This window comes from Pelophylax lessonae (assembly GCF_965119305.1).
Source record: "Pelophylax lessonae genome assembly, chromosome: 6".
NCBI classification, from domain to species: domain Eukaryota; kingdom Metazoa; phylum Chordata; class Amphibia; order Anura; family Ranidae; genus Pelophylax; species Pelophylax lessonae.
In genome coordinates this window covers 191,800,842-191,817,387 of record NC_138773.1, presented here as the reverse complement: position 1 = coordinate 191,817,387, position 16,546 = coordinate 191,800,842, and the positions used below count along the sequence as shown (strand labels likewise).

Genomic DNA, 16,546 nt, shown 5'->3' with positions numbered 1-16,546 from the left:
GGACCTGTGGGTCACCAACTACTGTATGTAGTTAAAAGAGTTCAAAAATAGATGAAGCAAACGAATAGTCAAAACTAACAGCCTTCCGATTCGACAGACACAAACGTTTTCTAAAGAACTGGTAACCATGGCTCAACTAAGCCTATACACAGGTGTCCTAGCTAACTCCCTCTTACTTCAAGAAGACAGGTATCTGGACATGACAAACAGGTATCCTTAAAGGAGAAGTAAAGTCAGAAGGTTTTTTTTTATCTTAATGCATTCTTTGTATTAAGATAAAAAAAAACCTTCTGGGTGTAGCAGCCTCCCCAGCAGCCCCTAATACTTACCTGCGCCCCATCTCCCTCCAGAAATGTCCACGAGTCCCTCTGCCATCTGGGACTCTCTCTCCTGATTGGCAGGGACACAGCCGTGGTGCCATTGGCTCCCACGGCTGTCAATCAAAGCCAGGTGGCCAATCAGGAGAGAGAGGGGGCGGGGCCAAATGGTAGCTCCCTGTCTAAATGGATACACAGAGCTGCAGCTCGGCTCTGGTGCCCACATAGCAAGCTGCTTGCTGTGGTGGCACTTGATAGGAGGGAGGGGCTAGGAGCAGTACCAGGGACCCGAGAAGAGGAGGCTCCAGGCTGACCTGTGCGAAACCACTGCACAGAGGAGGTAAGTATAACATGTTTGTTATACAAAAAAAACAGGACTTTGAAATAATTTTAATATGTGCTGCACCCCTAAGGAGAATGGGAATCCCATTTTATTCCCAAACTCTACCTTCGCTGACACCATTATGCCTAGAACTATTAAATTTTTCTTTATTTTTTTTTCCTCCCTCTTCTTCCCTCAAACTTCCTCTACCCAATATCTTTTTTGTCATGTCTCTGTGTCCCTGTTCTCTATACTATTTCCTTTTTTACAATCATTGAGCCCTCAATAGAACAAAACAATCTCCCACTGAGGTGGTGAGTCCAGTGTCAGTGTCTTTTTTCATATGAATGAAGGTTTGGACTTGTGCATTTATAAAGACATAATAAATGCGTACCTTCAAAAAACTGTAATGTATGACTCTTCTGCATATCTACTTTGTTCTCTGAAATTTTGGACCCCTGCATTCACCTCATTTTTCTAACAGTGTTCTGAAACTTTAATAAATTCTTGTAAAAGAAATTTCTATAATGTGCTCACTAATATACATTGACAAGCTAGCAGTGTAGCTTTCAAGAAGAGCAGATCTGCTTCAAACTTTCTGAGGTATAAGCTACTATGTATTGCTAAGCCTTAATTGGCTCTTTTTATGGAGCTGAAATTAGGACCTTACTGAAAACAGAACTGTAAACAACAAACAGGTTTTTTAAAGATATATTCTTACTAATAGAGATATACCCATACTAACTTTCTCAGTCCTCCCTTGTTCTTCGAACATTCAGGCTGCATTGCATCCAGTTGCTGATGCCATAAATAAAATTTGCACCACTGTTCACTTCATGGATCAGAAGAAAGATGGTAGGACCCGGAGCATAATTCTCACTGGGCTTTCTCCTGAAGCCAACAGAGTGACTGCCTATGTTACTCCAGCATCAGGGATCCCTTATTCTGAAATTTCACAGATGGGCACAAGTGGATTGCACTGGCTACATATTCACCTAGCAAATCACATGATGCTGTGATGGCTAGAAAGAAGAGCGTTTAATGGCAAGATTATTTTGGTAGTAAAGTTCTGTTTTCTTTGATACCCCGGCAGACCATCTACCCGAGATAAGACAAGTATCTGTTGTCTCCTTTGAAATCGCAATTTATTTTCTTCACTTCCTTTTGAACCCCCTCACCTAATACCCCTGGGGAAGCCATATAGGCGAAACACGTCAGAGGGAACAACTCTACCCTCTGATATGTACGTGGTCACACTGTACATTCAGTGATATTATGGGAGAGATTGAGCCTTTTATTGAGGGGGTTGATTCTTTTATGTATTCTACTGTTATGTGGACTATTACGATGTATGGATTATTTGTATTTGATTTACTTAAATTATTAAATTATGAATTTTTAACTCTTTTTTGATATTAATAAAGCAATCATTTTTATAGATTTATTGATTTTTTTGTTTACTGAGTGGGGTAGCCAAGCACCAGAAAAGAACCTTTTCTTCCTTCTTTTGTTTACCATATGCCATATTTGGGGTGTGGTGCTTGACAAGATTCTATATTACTAATTACTATATTACTAAAGTTCTGTTTTAGATGAGCATCTGCAATTTGGGACTTCTAAAATTTACAGAGGAGGATTTGGTGTTTAAGAAAGCTACTTTCGGGCATATTGTGGTGTCTGCCCTTAGGTAGTACTATTAGTTCCAAACCGTTTGTATACCACCTAAAAGAAATCTGTACTGAGATACATACGTAAGCTGCCATTGCTTACTACTCCCTAAAATGATAATTGCCTGTTTGTAATGCTGAGCTAAAGCTTCGTAAATCACTGTGCACAAGTATACAGATTAGGAGTTTTGGCTTCATTGTAATAAATATTATTATTATACGGGATTTATATTGTGCGAACAGTTTGTGTTGCTCTTTACAAAAGAAACAGAGACAGTACAGTTACAATATAATTCAGTACAAGAGGATTGGGAGGGCCATGTTTGTGAGAGCTTACAATCTAAAACGGGGGGGGGGGCACGTGATACAAAAGATAATGACTGTGAGGGATGAGCTGATTGAGAAGGAGTATAATTTTTAGGTTGAGGAGGGTTAGGCTTCCGAAAGAGATGAGTTTTCAGGGATCACCTAAATGTGGACAGGGTAGGAAATACCTACACATATTGGGGAAGGGGGTTCCAAAGAATGAGTAAGGCTCTGGAAAAGTCATGGAGGCCAGGATGGGGCAAGGTGATCTAGAGAGCAAAAGGTCTTGGGAGGACATGTTGGGTGATTTTTGGAAATAAAGTTAGTGATGATCTCAGTTTTTGAAAGATTAAGATTGGGGACATGGTGTGACATCCATGGTGAAATGTCACTTTGTTAATGGTCAGTGCCCAGGTAGTACTGCCAGCCAAAAAACAAACAAAAAAAACAAACCCTTTAAAGTATAGGCACCGAGATGTGCCTGCACATACCTTCAACGAAAATCAACCACAACATACAAACCAGAACAGGGGCATCTACATGATTGTACTTCCAACTGTTCCTAACAGCAAATCTTTTTCTGCAACTACTATTTTCAGAAGGAGGTTAGCAATGGTAGTCTTCCACATTTTTCATTTCACCAGCTATTTAGCCTCAGTGCTGAAAACTCACAGTGCCAGTGAAGTTATATGGTCAAAAGGTCACTAATAAATACCGTATACAGTTCCCACTACTAAGAGCTGTACAACTGACAGTTATATGCTTTAATGTTTACATGGAACCTGTTCCAGCAAGTTATACTTTTTAGGTATTCAGTTTCTGTTTATAACATTTTTGTAAACGTATTTAATTGCGGTTTGTTATTTGGCAATTATAAGGGTACTTGCCCCAAAAAATGCAAATTTTCTGTGCCTTCTGAGTTTAGCTTCTATGCTTTGGTGTCTAAAACATTACATTTTAAGTATGGTCCTTTTATATTTAAACAATTAGTATTCAGATGTTTGCATTAACGTGTTTTTTTTGCTTTTTGAGTTTCATGTATTTGTATGCATGTGTATAAATATGCTCTTTTATTTTTGTTTGTAGATTGCCTGACTCTATGTGAAAAACAACCTTTTGGAAATGTCTGGGACAGGTAAGCCAAGGTATTGAATTAACCTTTGCCAAGAATAAAATGATAATGAGTAAGAACTGCTTGTAATGCTGGAAGATGATCATGTATCTTTATTTACACTTTTTACGTTGCTAAGCACATCAGAGATGAAGGTCTCATGCAGACTGGATGTTTTTCCGGCTGCTCCAAGGGACTTTGGCGTTTTTTTCTCCTACCAATAAACGCCTCTGTATGTTAGCCCATTTTTATATGCACACATAGGCCTTTAACAGAGTTTAAAGGCAGGAAAAAAAAAATTCCACAGCCAGTGCATCCAGGAGCAGCAGGGTTTTGGCAGAAATACCATTAGGGTCCATTCACACTGCCGCGACTTGTCAGGCGACTTGTCAGCCTGACAAGTCATGGTCCTCTCGCTCCCACTGTGTAGTACAGGAGCCGTTCTAATAGGAGCGACACAAGTCGCTCCGACTTAGAAAAAGGGTCCTGTACTACTTCGGGGCAACCTGGAGGCAACTTGCATTGACTTCCATTATGTAAAGTCCGTGCAAGTCGCACCAAAGTCGCGCTGCACGCGACTTCACAGGTCGCCCCCGAAGTCGGAGCGACCTAATGTGAACGGGGGCTTAAAGTGTGTAAATGTGTCTAAGCACACCTAAACGCTAGGCACATTTAACACTCAAGGGCTAGTTCATCTCAGCGGCCAGAATAAAATTATTATTCTGGCCAATTAAATGAATTACCACCCAAGTTCTTGGCGCACCTAAACACGTTTAAATGCGCCTCAACATGTTACATGAGTTTACAAGTGTCAAGCATTTTTTCTGCCAAAACTCTGCTGCCAAGAGGAAAGGAGTCTAGGAGAGTTAGCAAAATGTCTAGTGTGCATGAGGTGAATGTACCTCACTTTTGCCTCCATGGGTATAACATTTGAAAAAATACCTAAGAGTTTTAAAATTGTCAGAAGGTCTAGGATTCTTCTAGATTAGAAAAATTTCTAGAATATATTAAAAAATAACATAAGTGTTTAGCTGTGTTTAAGCTGGTGTGCAAGCTACGCTTAGTAGCTTCAGCATTAAGAAATAGGGCTGCTGCATCCTTATGGATGTTCCCACTGACAGCTAAATGTAAAAATAAACATTGCCGGCAATACAAAAATGAAAAAAAAAAAAAGGCATGGGGTCCCCCCCAAATCCATACCAGACCCTTATCTGAGCATGCAGCCTGACCCCCCACCTATGTGAATGAGTATGGGGTACAAAGTACCCCATACTCATTCACCAAAAAGGTGTAAAATGTAAATAAAAACAGAACACAAGTTTTTGACAAGTCATTTATTATAAAGAATCAGCGTTTGTCGGGACCGGAGGTTTATTTATTTTTTCAGGTTGGCGGTGGTGGTGGACATTGTGATTGGTGATGGATCTACAGCAGGGACGTTTTTTTTTTGGTTTTTGATTTTTTAATAAAGAACTTGTAAAAAAATTATGTTGTATATTTAAAAATAAAAGGGTGAATTGGATCAAAAGACCCAGACCACCAGGCGGCGCTGATAAATCATATATACATGATAAAACTGAATGTGAACTATATTCCAAGGACACCCATGATATTAAATCCAAAAATAAAATGAAATACACAATGAATAGAATTTGCAGTATTGGAATAAATTGTAGTAAAACAATAAATATGTCTATAAATGCTCTGTAAATGCTCTATAAACAAGTCCAATTAATAGGGGATGATCCTGAAGTGCTCCATGTGAGGGAAATCCTAAAAACAATATAAATAGTCCTTCACCACACCACATGCAGCCTCTCCCAATGGTAATGTACTCACCAGAAATCAATGGGTAAAAGGCACATCATATCCTTTGAATGCAACCAAGACCTCAATGACCACCCCAGACTGGGTCTTCTTAGGCAGATAAAAGCAGTGATCCTGGAATAAGCAATTCTCTCCACACCATTCCTCTTCACTCCAGGAAGGGGGATAACCAGGGTTCCTATCACAACTCTCCACCCAGAAACATCCGAAGTCAGTTCCAATTATAGGACATGCAACATATGTAAAGAGGGGAGGGAGCCACTCTTAGTGTAGTACGATGATTACTTTATTACCCCATACAAACCCCCCTTACACATTGCACTTACAACAATATATTAAAACTGAAGCACATATGACAAGCCTTAAAAACAGCTGGACCTGCCTTACTTGTCCTCACCCAGTCACTGACCAGCAGTGGAACAGAGCGATGGATAGATGCAGCATTCCAGGTGCTTGACAGAGCCACGTAGTCACACCCTTACACGTATCATCGTTGGACTTCTTCAGAGAGTGTGCTAGGTTTTTTGATCCAATTCACCCTTTTATTTTTATTGTCATTATTTGTTAGGTGGCAGCTCAGTACTTAGAGATTATCTTCTTACATCATTGGCGCAGGGTGGAGACTTCTTGTGATTCTCATAGGTTGTTCTTCCTTTTTTCTTATGTTGTATATTTATTTACTTTTTTTTTTTTTGGTGAAAAAGTAGGGTCACTATGTACCCCATACTCATTTACATAGGGAGGGCCTGAGATCCGAGGGCCCCTTGTTAAAGAGGGCTTTCAGATTCCAATAAGTCCCACACCCGCAGACCCCCACAACCAAAATGTTTGTGGGGAAGAAGCTCTTGTCCCCATGAACGTGGGCACAAGGTGTTTTGGGGGGGCAGAACCCCCCTACCCCAAAGCATCCCCATGTTGAGGGCATGTGGTCTAGTATGGCTCAGGAGGAAGGGGGGTGCTCACTCGCCCCCACCCCCTTTCCTGGCATGCCAGACTGCATGCTCGGATAAGGGTCTGGTATGGATTATGGGGGGGATCCCATGCCATTTTAAAAAAAATTGTTGGCCTGGGAGTTCCCCTCGAAATTCTTAGCAGACCTAGGGGTCTGGTATGGATTTTGGGGGAAGCCCGCTGACAGCTGATGACTCATCTGTTGTTAAGGATGCAGCAGCCGGCTTCCTGGCCCACTCCTTATAAACGAACAAACAGCTAATCACGTTTAAAAAAAAAAAAAAAAGCTCTGCTAAATGCTGGACACCGGTGTTTAGCAGAGTTTAGAAGAGTTTAGTAGAGTTTAGAAGCTGTCAGCGTTTTTTCTGCCAAAACGGTGCAGCTTCAGAATGCGCTGGCAGAGGGGTTTTTTCCTGCCTCTAAATTCTCCTGCCAAAAACGCTGATAAAAGCCTATGGAGTTGAATTATAGGCAAATAGACTGTGCACTTTGCAAAGTTCAGTTGCTCCAGAGCTTAGTAAATGATGTAAAGCTTCCCTTTGAAAAGAATACCCATAACGTACAAGGAAACTGGATTGGATGATGGAAGTCAGCAGAGATCTCCCTCATTTACTAAGCTCTGGAGCAATTGCCCTTGCAGAGTGCACTTGCACTTTGCAAAATGCACAGTCTTTTTGCCTTTAGTAAATCAACTCCTATGTGTGCATGAACACATAGGATAACATGCAGGGGAGTTTAGAAAAAAACGTCTGATTTCCAAAACAGCAGCTGTAAAAATGCCCAGTGTGCATAAGGCCTAAGACATTTCTACATTTTACATTACACTTATACTTTTTGATAAATGTAAAAGATCTGGATATTTGGTACACATGCTGCTCATATGGGAGATAGTAAAAGTGCTCATACACTCTCCTTTTTTAAACTGACATACACTCACCGGCCACTTTATTAGGTACACCTGTTCAGTTGCTTGGTAACACAAATTGCTAATCAGCCAATCACATAGCAGCAACTCAATGCATTTAGGCATCTTGATGTGGTGAAGACGACTTGCTGAAGTTCAAACCGAGCATCAGAATGGGAAAGAAAGGTGATTTAGGTGACTTTGAACATGGCATTGTTGTTGGTGCCGGACAGGCTCTTATCTACTGGGATTTTCATGCGCAACCATCTCTAGGGTTTACAGAGAATGGTCCAAAAAAGAAAGAATAGCCAGTGAGCGGCAGTTGTGTGGACGAAAATGCCTTGCTGATGTCAGAGGAGAATGGGCAGACTGGTTTGAGATGATAGAAAGGCAACAGTAACTCAAATAATCACTCGTTACATCCAAGATGTGCAGAATACCATCTCTGAACCTACAACACATCAAACGTTAAAGCAGTTGGCTACAACAGAAGAAGACCACACTGGGTGCCACTACTGCCAGCTAAGAACAGGAAACTAAGGTTACAATTTGCACAGACTCACCAAAATTGAGCAATAGAAGATTGGAAAAAACATTGCCTGGTATGATGAGTCTCGATTTCAGCGGCGACATTCATATGGTAGAGTCAGAATTTAGCGTAAACTACATGCCTTGTATCAACGGTATCAACAGTTCAGGCTGGTGGTGTAATGGTATGGGGGGTATTTTCTTGGCACGCTTTGGACCCTATAGTACCAATTGAGCATTGTATAAACTCCACGGCCTACCTGAGTATTGTTGCTGACCATGTCCATGTCCTTTATGACTACAGTGTACCCATCTTCTAATGGCTACTTCTAGCAGGATAATAAGCCATGTCACAATGCTCAAATAATCTCAAACTGGATTATTGAACATGACAATTAGTTCACTACTCCAATGGCCTCCACAGTCACCAGATCCCAATCCAATAGAGCACCTTTGGGATGTGGCGAAACGGTAGATTCGCATCGTGGATGTGCAGCCAGCAAATCTGTAGCAACCGTGTATTGCTATCATGTCAATATGGACCAAAATCTCTGAGGAATGTTTCCAACACATTGTTGAACCTATGCCATAAAAAATTAAGGCAGTTCTGAAGGCAAAAGGGGGTCCAACTCGGTACTAGCTAGGTGTACCTAATAAGAAGGCTGGTAAGTGTATACAATCATTATAATACAGAATTTTCCAAATTGACTGATTTGTTATTTAATAGGATAAATCTATTGCAGTACCTAGTCCAGATGCCATACAAGCAGTAGAGTTTTTTGAGACATCATGGAGTTAACTGATAATTGCATCCTGAAGGCATGTATATGTAGCACTGTCCCCACAAAAACTGCTGAGTATTGTCTTGAAGGGCTCCCTTGGTTACCAGCACACATTTATTTGAAAAAGTCAGTGAATCCCTCCTTGTTCCCTCCCGCTTATCACATGGATGAACAGTCTAGGGGTGTTGTTTGTTTTGTTGTTTATTGGTAATTTGGGATAGGAGAAGGGAATAGTGGGATAATCCAATTTAACTATTCACATTGTTTGAGGACTTCTATCTTCAGAACTCTGTTTGGAAACATGGAACAGCCAAGCTGTTAACCCCATCCACAGTAGTGGCAGTGTGGATTAAGTCTCTTGCGCCCTTTGCTCTCTAACAAGATGACTTGATGGACAATAATCTATCTTCAGGGTACTCTCTCTAGCATCCTCTTCCCGCTGACACCCATAAACTGACTATCCTAGAAGCAGGGGTGGCCCCCCTGAGGTCAGGCCCTTTGACATGAGTTTCTGTACTCACTGTACTGCAGAGACAGACCCTCCAGTGTCTCCCATCTCAGTCAGCTTCTCTTGACCTCTGGGTTCAGCTCCTCACTGCTACTCTTCAGGCCCTCAGGACAACCCCCTGAGGCCGCATAGCACCTCTACAGAGGAGGAGGCAGCTGCCCCCTCTCTCCGGGACTAAGCTCCCCAATGAAAGACCTCGAGCACATGTGCTCCTGGCTTTTATGCAGTATCCCAACATGCACCGAGGCGACTTTCCCTCTGCCAATCATCAGGACTGTATCAAAAACCCATGCACCCATTCATCAGGTTTCCTCCCACTGTCCAACATGCCTCCCTATTGGACCAGTGTGAAACACTCTCTAGACAGAATGAGTTGCACTCTGAGCACAATGAGCAGACCTCACTAAGAGATCCTGCTCTCTGGTAGGCAGAGAACAATATAGGTTTATCTGCAGTTCTTCTAGTGAGCAGACAGGGCTCAAACTATACGTTCTCACTAGCACCTACCTAGGAGGGTGCTACATATAATTTTTATTATTATAAAGGATTTTTATTGCGCTAGCAAATTGTGCAATGTTTTACAAAATGGAGGCAGACAGTGCAGTTACAATACAAAACAAGGGGAATCAGAGGGATCTGCTTGTTAGCACTTACAAATTTAAAATATACAATAAATATATATAACATATGTACTGTATAAAAATTACATATAATGAGTAGAGTTGAGCGGACACCTGGATGTCCGTGTTCGGCGGAACTTTTCCCGGACACCGAACCCCATTGAAGTCAATGGGGACCCGAACTTTAAGGCACTAAAATGGCTCTAAAACACCAATGGAAAGGGCTAGAGTGCTGCAAATGGTAGCAAAACGTAGTTAAGAGCATGGCAAGTGCTCTGCAAACAAATGTGGATAGGGAAATAACTTAAAACAACAAAAAAAAACAGAAAAATAAAACAATGTTCTTCATCTCTGAAGGACGAGGCCCATATGGAGTAGGAGGGAGGTTGAGGTGGTGGTGGATGTGGCGGTGTCATAGGCGTGCGCACAGGGTGTGTCGGGTGTACCTGGGCACACCCTAATCACCTAGGGCACATAGCATTATCGCTCTGTTTGCCAGTGAGGAGATGGGAAAGATCTCCCTCGGACCTGCTCTGCTCTATTTCTCTTTACCAGCAGGGAAAGTAATGTATCGGGGCCATGTACATGTAGGCAAACACATGCATGTGTATTTAAACTTTGGGGTGCACACCCTAATGCAATAGGCTGCGCACACCTATGGGCGGTGTAGGTGGAAGCAGCGGTGGAGAAGGACCAGGGCCGGATTAAGAGCATCATGGGCTTGGTGCTGAGGATTTTGAAGGGCCTTAAGGGCCGTGCCTTGGCATGCACCCAGAGGAGGAAGGGTGCAGCCATGCATGCCTAATTCCACATGGGATGCTGTCTCTGAAGCCCATAAACACATCCATGCATCGGCAACTGTCCCTCCTTGTCCGGCCTTCGTGCTGTGTGGGGAGGTTCTGAGGGAGCTGTCTGGGGAAGCGAGCATAGAAGCCAGACTTCTGTGTTTACAAGTGACAGAAGAGCGGTAACAGTGAATATGGCCAACCTGGGGCCTATATAAAGGTAGGGGCCTGGAGCTGCAGCTCCAATAGCCCCTACGTTAATCTGGCCCTGAGGAGGACGAGGTAGCCAACACTGCTTCTTTTCACAAATTTTAAATGAGGGTACACCCCAAAAGAGTGAGAAAGAGCAAAAATGGAACAATGGGTGGGTAAGGTCGGTATCCATCGCTATTCTGCACAAGGTACGGAAAAGTCCCGTGGGATCCATGCCTGGTTCATTTTAATGAACGTGAGCTTGTCCACATTGTCTCTGGACAGGCGGCTGCGCTTGTCTGTGATAACGCCCCCAGCCGTGCTAAATACCCGTTCAGATAATACACTGGCTGCAGGGTACGCCAGCACTTCCAAGGCGTAAAGGGCAAGCTCAGGCCATGTGCCCAACTTGGAGACCCAGAAGTTGAAGGGGGCAGACCCCTCATTCAGTACGCCTAGGCGTGTGCACACATACTGCTCCACCATGTTGGTGAAATGCTGCCTCCTGCTAAGACGTTCCATATGAGCTGCTGGTGCTGCTGTTTGTTGTGGCGTGCTGACAAAGCTTTTCCACATTTCGGCCATGCTAACCCTGCCTTCTGAGGTGCTGGCGGTGCCCTGGTTGCGTTGGCGACCTCTTCCTCCTCCTCCTCCTCCTCCTCCTCCTCCTCTGCCTTGTGCTTCCACTGTGGCCCCGTTGTCAGGTGGGAATGCCAGCAGCATGGCGTCTACCAGCGTGCGCTTGTACTCGCGCATCTTGCGATCGCGCTCCAGTGAGTGAATTAAGGACGGTACGTTGTCCTTGTAACGGGGATCCAGCAGCGTGGCCACCCAGTAATCAGCACAAGTTAGAATGTGGGCAACTCGGCGGTCGTTGTGGAGACACTGCAGCATGTAATCGCTCATGTGTGCCAGGCTGCCCAGAGGCAACGAAAGGCTGTCCTCTGTGGGAGGTGTATCGTCCGTGTCCTCTGTATCCCCCCAGCCACGCACCAGTGATGGCCATGAGCTGGCCTGGGTGCCACCCTGCTGTGAACATGCTTCCATCTCCTCCTCCAGCTCCAGCTCCTCCTCCTCATCCTCCTCAACCTCCAGAACTGTGCCCCTGCTGGACAATTGTGTCCCTGGCGTTTGTGTGTGCAGGAACCCACCCTCGGAGCCCCATGCGAATGACTGCCCTGAAAGCCTTGGAAATGTTACCTCTTCATCCTCCTCCTCCTCCTCCTCCTCATCCTGTGCCACATCCTCTTCCATCATCGCCCGAATTGTTTTTTCAAGGAGGCATAGAAGTGAGATAGTTAAGCTGAGAACGGCGTCATCGGCACGGGCCATGTTGGTGGAGTACTCAAAACAGCGCAACAAGGCACACAGGTCTCGCATGGAGGCCCAGTTATTGGTGGTGAAGTGGTGCTGTTCCGCAGAGCGACTCACGCGTGCGTGCTGCAGCTGAAACTCCACTATGGCCTGCTGCTGCTCGCACAGTCTTTGCAGCATGTGCAAGGTGGAGTTCCACCTTGTGGGCACGTCACATATGAGGCGGTGAGCGGGAAGGCCAAAGTTACGCTGCAGCGCTGACAGGCGAGCAGCAGCAGGGTGAGAACGCCGAAAGTGCGCACAGACGGCCCGCACTTTCTGCAGCAGCTCTGACATATCGGGGTAGTTTTTAAGGAACCTCTGCACCACCAAATTCAGAACATGCGCCAGGCAAGGGATGTGCGTCAAACCGGCTAGGCCCAGAGCTGCTATGAGATTTCGCCCGTTATCACACACCACCAGGCCGGGCTTGAGGCTCGCTGGCAGCAACCACTCATTTGTCTGCTGTTCCATGCTCCTCCACAACTCCTGCGCGGTGTGTGGTTTGTCCCCCAAACAGACAAGTTTTAAAACTGCCTGCTGTCGTTACCCCTGGCCGTGCTGAAGTTGGTGGTGAAGGTGTTACGCTGTCCGGATGAGGAGGCGGTAGAGGATGAGGAAGCGGAGTAGGAGGAGTTAGGAACAGGAGGCAAACTGAAGCGCCCTGCAATCCTCGGTGGTGGAAGGACATGCGCCAAATTGCTATCCGCCTCAGGCCCATCCGCCACTGCATTTACCCAGTGTGCCGTTAGGGAGATATAACGCCCCTGACCGTGCTTACTGGTCCACGTATCGGTAGTTAGGTGTACCCTGCCAGAGATGGCGTTGCACAGTGCACACCTGATTTTTTCCCCCACTTGGTTGTGCAGGGAAGGGATGGCTTGCCTGGAAAAGTAGTGGCAGCTGGGCACGACGTACTGTGGGACAGCCACCGACATAAGGTTTTTAAAACTGTGCGTCTCCACCAGACGGAATGACAGCATTTCAAAGGCCAAGAATTTTGAAATGCTGGCATTCAGGGCCAGGGATCGCGGGTGGGTAGGGGGGTACTTCCTCTTCCTCTCAAGTGTTTGGGAGATGGAAAGCTGAACGCTTCCACGGGACATTGTGGAGATGGTTGGTGACCCAGGTGGTGGTGTTGCTGACAGATCGTCTGTTTGCGGTGTGGCAGGTGCCGGTATCACTACAGATGTGGCTGGAGCGGCCGAGAATGCAGCAGAAGAGGAAGCAGGATGAGCCAGAGACGTTTCTTGGTTTTGAAGGTGTCTACTCCACTGCAGCTCGTGCTTTGCACTTAGATGCCTGACCAGGTTGTGCTCAGGTTGAGAAGGTTTATGCCTCGCTTCAGGCTCTGATTGCACAGTGTGCAAACCACTCGTGTCCTGTCATCAGCACATTTTCTAAAGAACTTCCACGCTAGAGAACTCCTTTGAGCTGACTTTGGTGCACTCGTTCCCTTGCTGCGTTGGGCAGTAGCGGGCGTAGTGTCTAGGGCACGGCCGCTCCGCTTCTGCACCCTGCTCCCTCTTCTGCTGTGCTGGTGGCTCTGTGCGACCACCGCCTCTTCCTCCAAACTACTCAGGTCACCTGCATGACGTTCATTCCATGTGGGGTCGAGGACCTCATCGTCCTCCACATCATCTTCCACCCAGTCTTCACCCCTGCCCTCCTTGTCGGTCTCCACAATGCTGAACGCCACAGCAGTTGGCACCTGCGTTTCGTCATCATCGGAGACGTGCTGCGATGGTCCTTGCATGTACTCATCTTGAGAAATAAGTGGTTGGGCATCGCTGCACTCAATCTCTTCAACTTCTGGGGCAGGGCTAGGTGGATGGCCCTGGGAAACCCTGCTGACAGAGTCCTCAAAAAGAAGAAGAGACTGCTGTATGGATTGGGGCTTAGACGCTTGCCTGATTTCCAAGGGGGTGAGGTGAAAGACGGTTGGACATTGGCTGCAGGTGCCAACTCTGACCTTTCTGCAGTAGACTGGGTGGGAGACAATGTGAAGGAACTGGAGGCACTGTCAGCAACCCAATCTACTATCGCCTGTACTTCTTCAGGCCTCATCACGTCTAGAGGCGCATTATGCCCTACCAAATACTGCTGCAGGTTCTGTCGCCTACTCACACTTGTGGAAGGTGTTTCACTTGTGCGTGTAGCTGGCACAGATCGACCACGTCCTCTCCTTGCAACAGGAGCTCTACCAGCAGCGCCACGACCCAGGCCACGGCCCCTATTTGGCGGTCTCCTCATATTTCTGTAATTTATGATCTTGCCCTAGAAAGGTGTTTATTGAATAGCGGAACAAAACAACAACAGTATCGCACGGGTGTATCTGACAGTCAAATATGCAAACTATGCCGCAATTTAATGTTTTTTACCCCAAAAAGGTGTATATTGAATAGCGGAATAGGAAAAAGGATAGAAAAACGGTGTGTCTCACACGTACAAACACAGACTAGGCCCTGATTAAAATTTTTTGTATCCTAAAGGGAGGATGAGGAAGAGGAGTAGGAGGAGTTGGGAACAGGAGGCAAACTGAAGCGCCCTGCAATCCTTGGTGGTGGAAGGAGATGCGCCAAACAAATTTAAAAGGTGTATCTCACACGTACCGATACAGACTATGCCGTAATTTAATTTTCTTACACTCCAAACGGGTGTACATTGAATAGCGGAATAGGAAAAATGTTATAATACGGTGTATCTCACACGTACAAACACAGACTAGGCCCCGATTACAATTTTTTGTACTCTAAAGGCAGGATGAGGAAGAGGAGTAGGAGGAGTTGGGAACAGGAGGCAAACTGAAGCGCCCTGGAATCCTCGGCGGTAGAAGGAGATGCGCCAAACAAATTTAAAAAGGTGTATCTCACATGTACTGATACAGACTATCCCGCAATTTAATTTTTTACACTCAAACAGGGTGTATATTGAATAGCGGAATAGGACAAATTTTACAAAACGGTGTATCTCACACGTACAAACACCAACTAGGCCCCGATTACAATTTTTTGTACCCTAAAGGCAGGATGAGGAAGAGGAGTAGGAGGAGTTGGGAACAGGAGGCAAACTGAAGCGCCCTGCAATCCTCGGCGGTAGAAGGAGATGCGCCAAACAAATTTAAAAAGGTGTATCTCACATGTACCGATACAGACTATCCCGCAATTTAATTTTTTACATTCAAACAGGGTGTATATTGAATAGCGGAATAGGACAAATTTTACAAAACGGTGTATCTCACGCGTACAAACACAATCTAGGCCCCGATTACAATTTTTTGTACCCTAAAGGCAGGATGAGGAAGAAGAGTAGGAGGAGTTGGGAACAGGAGGCAAACTGAAGCGCCCTGCAATCCTCGGCGGTAGAAGGAGATGCGCCAAACAAATTTAAAAAGGTGTATCTCACATGTACCGATACAGACTATCCCGCAATTTAATTTTTTACACTCAAACAGGGTGTATATTGAATAGCGGAATAGGACAAATTTTACAAAACGGTGTATCTCACACGTACAAACACAATCTAGGCCCCGATTACAATTTTTTGTACCCTAAAGGCAGGATGAGGAGTAGGAGGAGTTTGGAACAGGCAGGAGGCAGACTGAAGCACCCTCAAATCCTCGGCAGTATGAGATGCGCCCCAAAAATTGGAAAGGTGTATCTCACACATACCGACACAGACTATCCCGCAATTTAATTGTTTATACCCAAAGGTTTTGATTAAATAGCGGAATAGAAAATATGATCAAAAAAAGTGTATGTATCTCACACGTACAGAAGCACACTAGGCCCCAATTACTATTGTTTGTACCCCTAAAAGGCTGAATGAGGAGTAGGAGGAGTATGGAACAGGCAGCACCCTCAAATCTTCAGAAGTATGATATGAACCCCAAAAACTTGGAAAGTTGGATCTCACACGTACCAACACAAACTATCCCGCAATTTAATTGATCCCCAAAGGTTTTTATTGAATAGCGGAATAGGAAATATGATCAAAAAAAGTGTATGTATCTCACACGTACAAAACCACACTAGGCCCCAATTACTATTGTTTGTACCCCTAAAAGGCTGAATGAGGAGTAGGAGGAGTATGGAACAGGCAGCACCCTCAAATCTTCAGAAGTATGAGATGAACCCCAAAAACTTGGAAAGGTGGATCTCACATGTACCAACACAAACTATCCCGCAATTTAATTGATCCCCAAAGGTTTTTATTGAATAGCGGAATAGGAAATATGATCAAAAAAAGTGTATGTATCTCACACGTACAGAAACACACTAGGCCCCAATTACTATTGTTTGTACCCCTAAAAGGCTGAATGAGGAGTAGGAGGAGTATGGAACAGGCAGCACCCTCAAATCTTCAGAAGTATG

The 16,546-nt window shown here is 44.9% G+C and overlaps 1 protein-coding gene across 2 annotated transcripts in view; it reads left to right on the top strand.

The window, feature by feature from the left end:
* Window positions 1-16,546, top strand: part of CDK15 (cyclin dependent kinase 15) — a 322,696-nt gene that overhangs the window by 240,954 nt on the left and 65,196 nt on the right. For both annotated transcript variants that reach the window (XM_082261320.1, XM_082261321.1), the window contains one exon: window positions 3,699-3,747. In XM_082261320.1, the coding sequence (XP_082117446.1) occupies window positions 3,699-3,747 (49 nt within the window). The remainder of the gene's footprint in view (window positions 1-3,698; window positions 3,748-16,546) is intronic.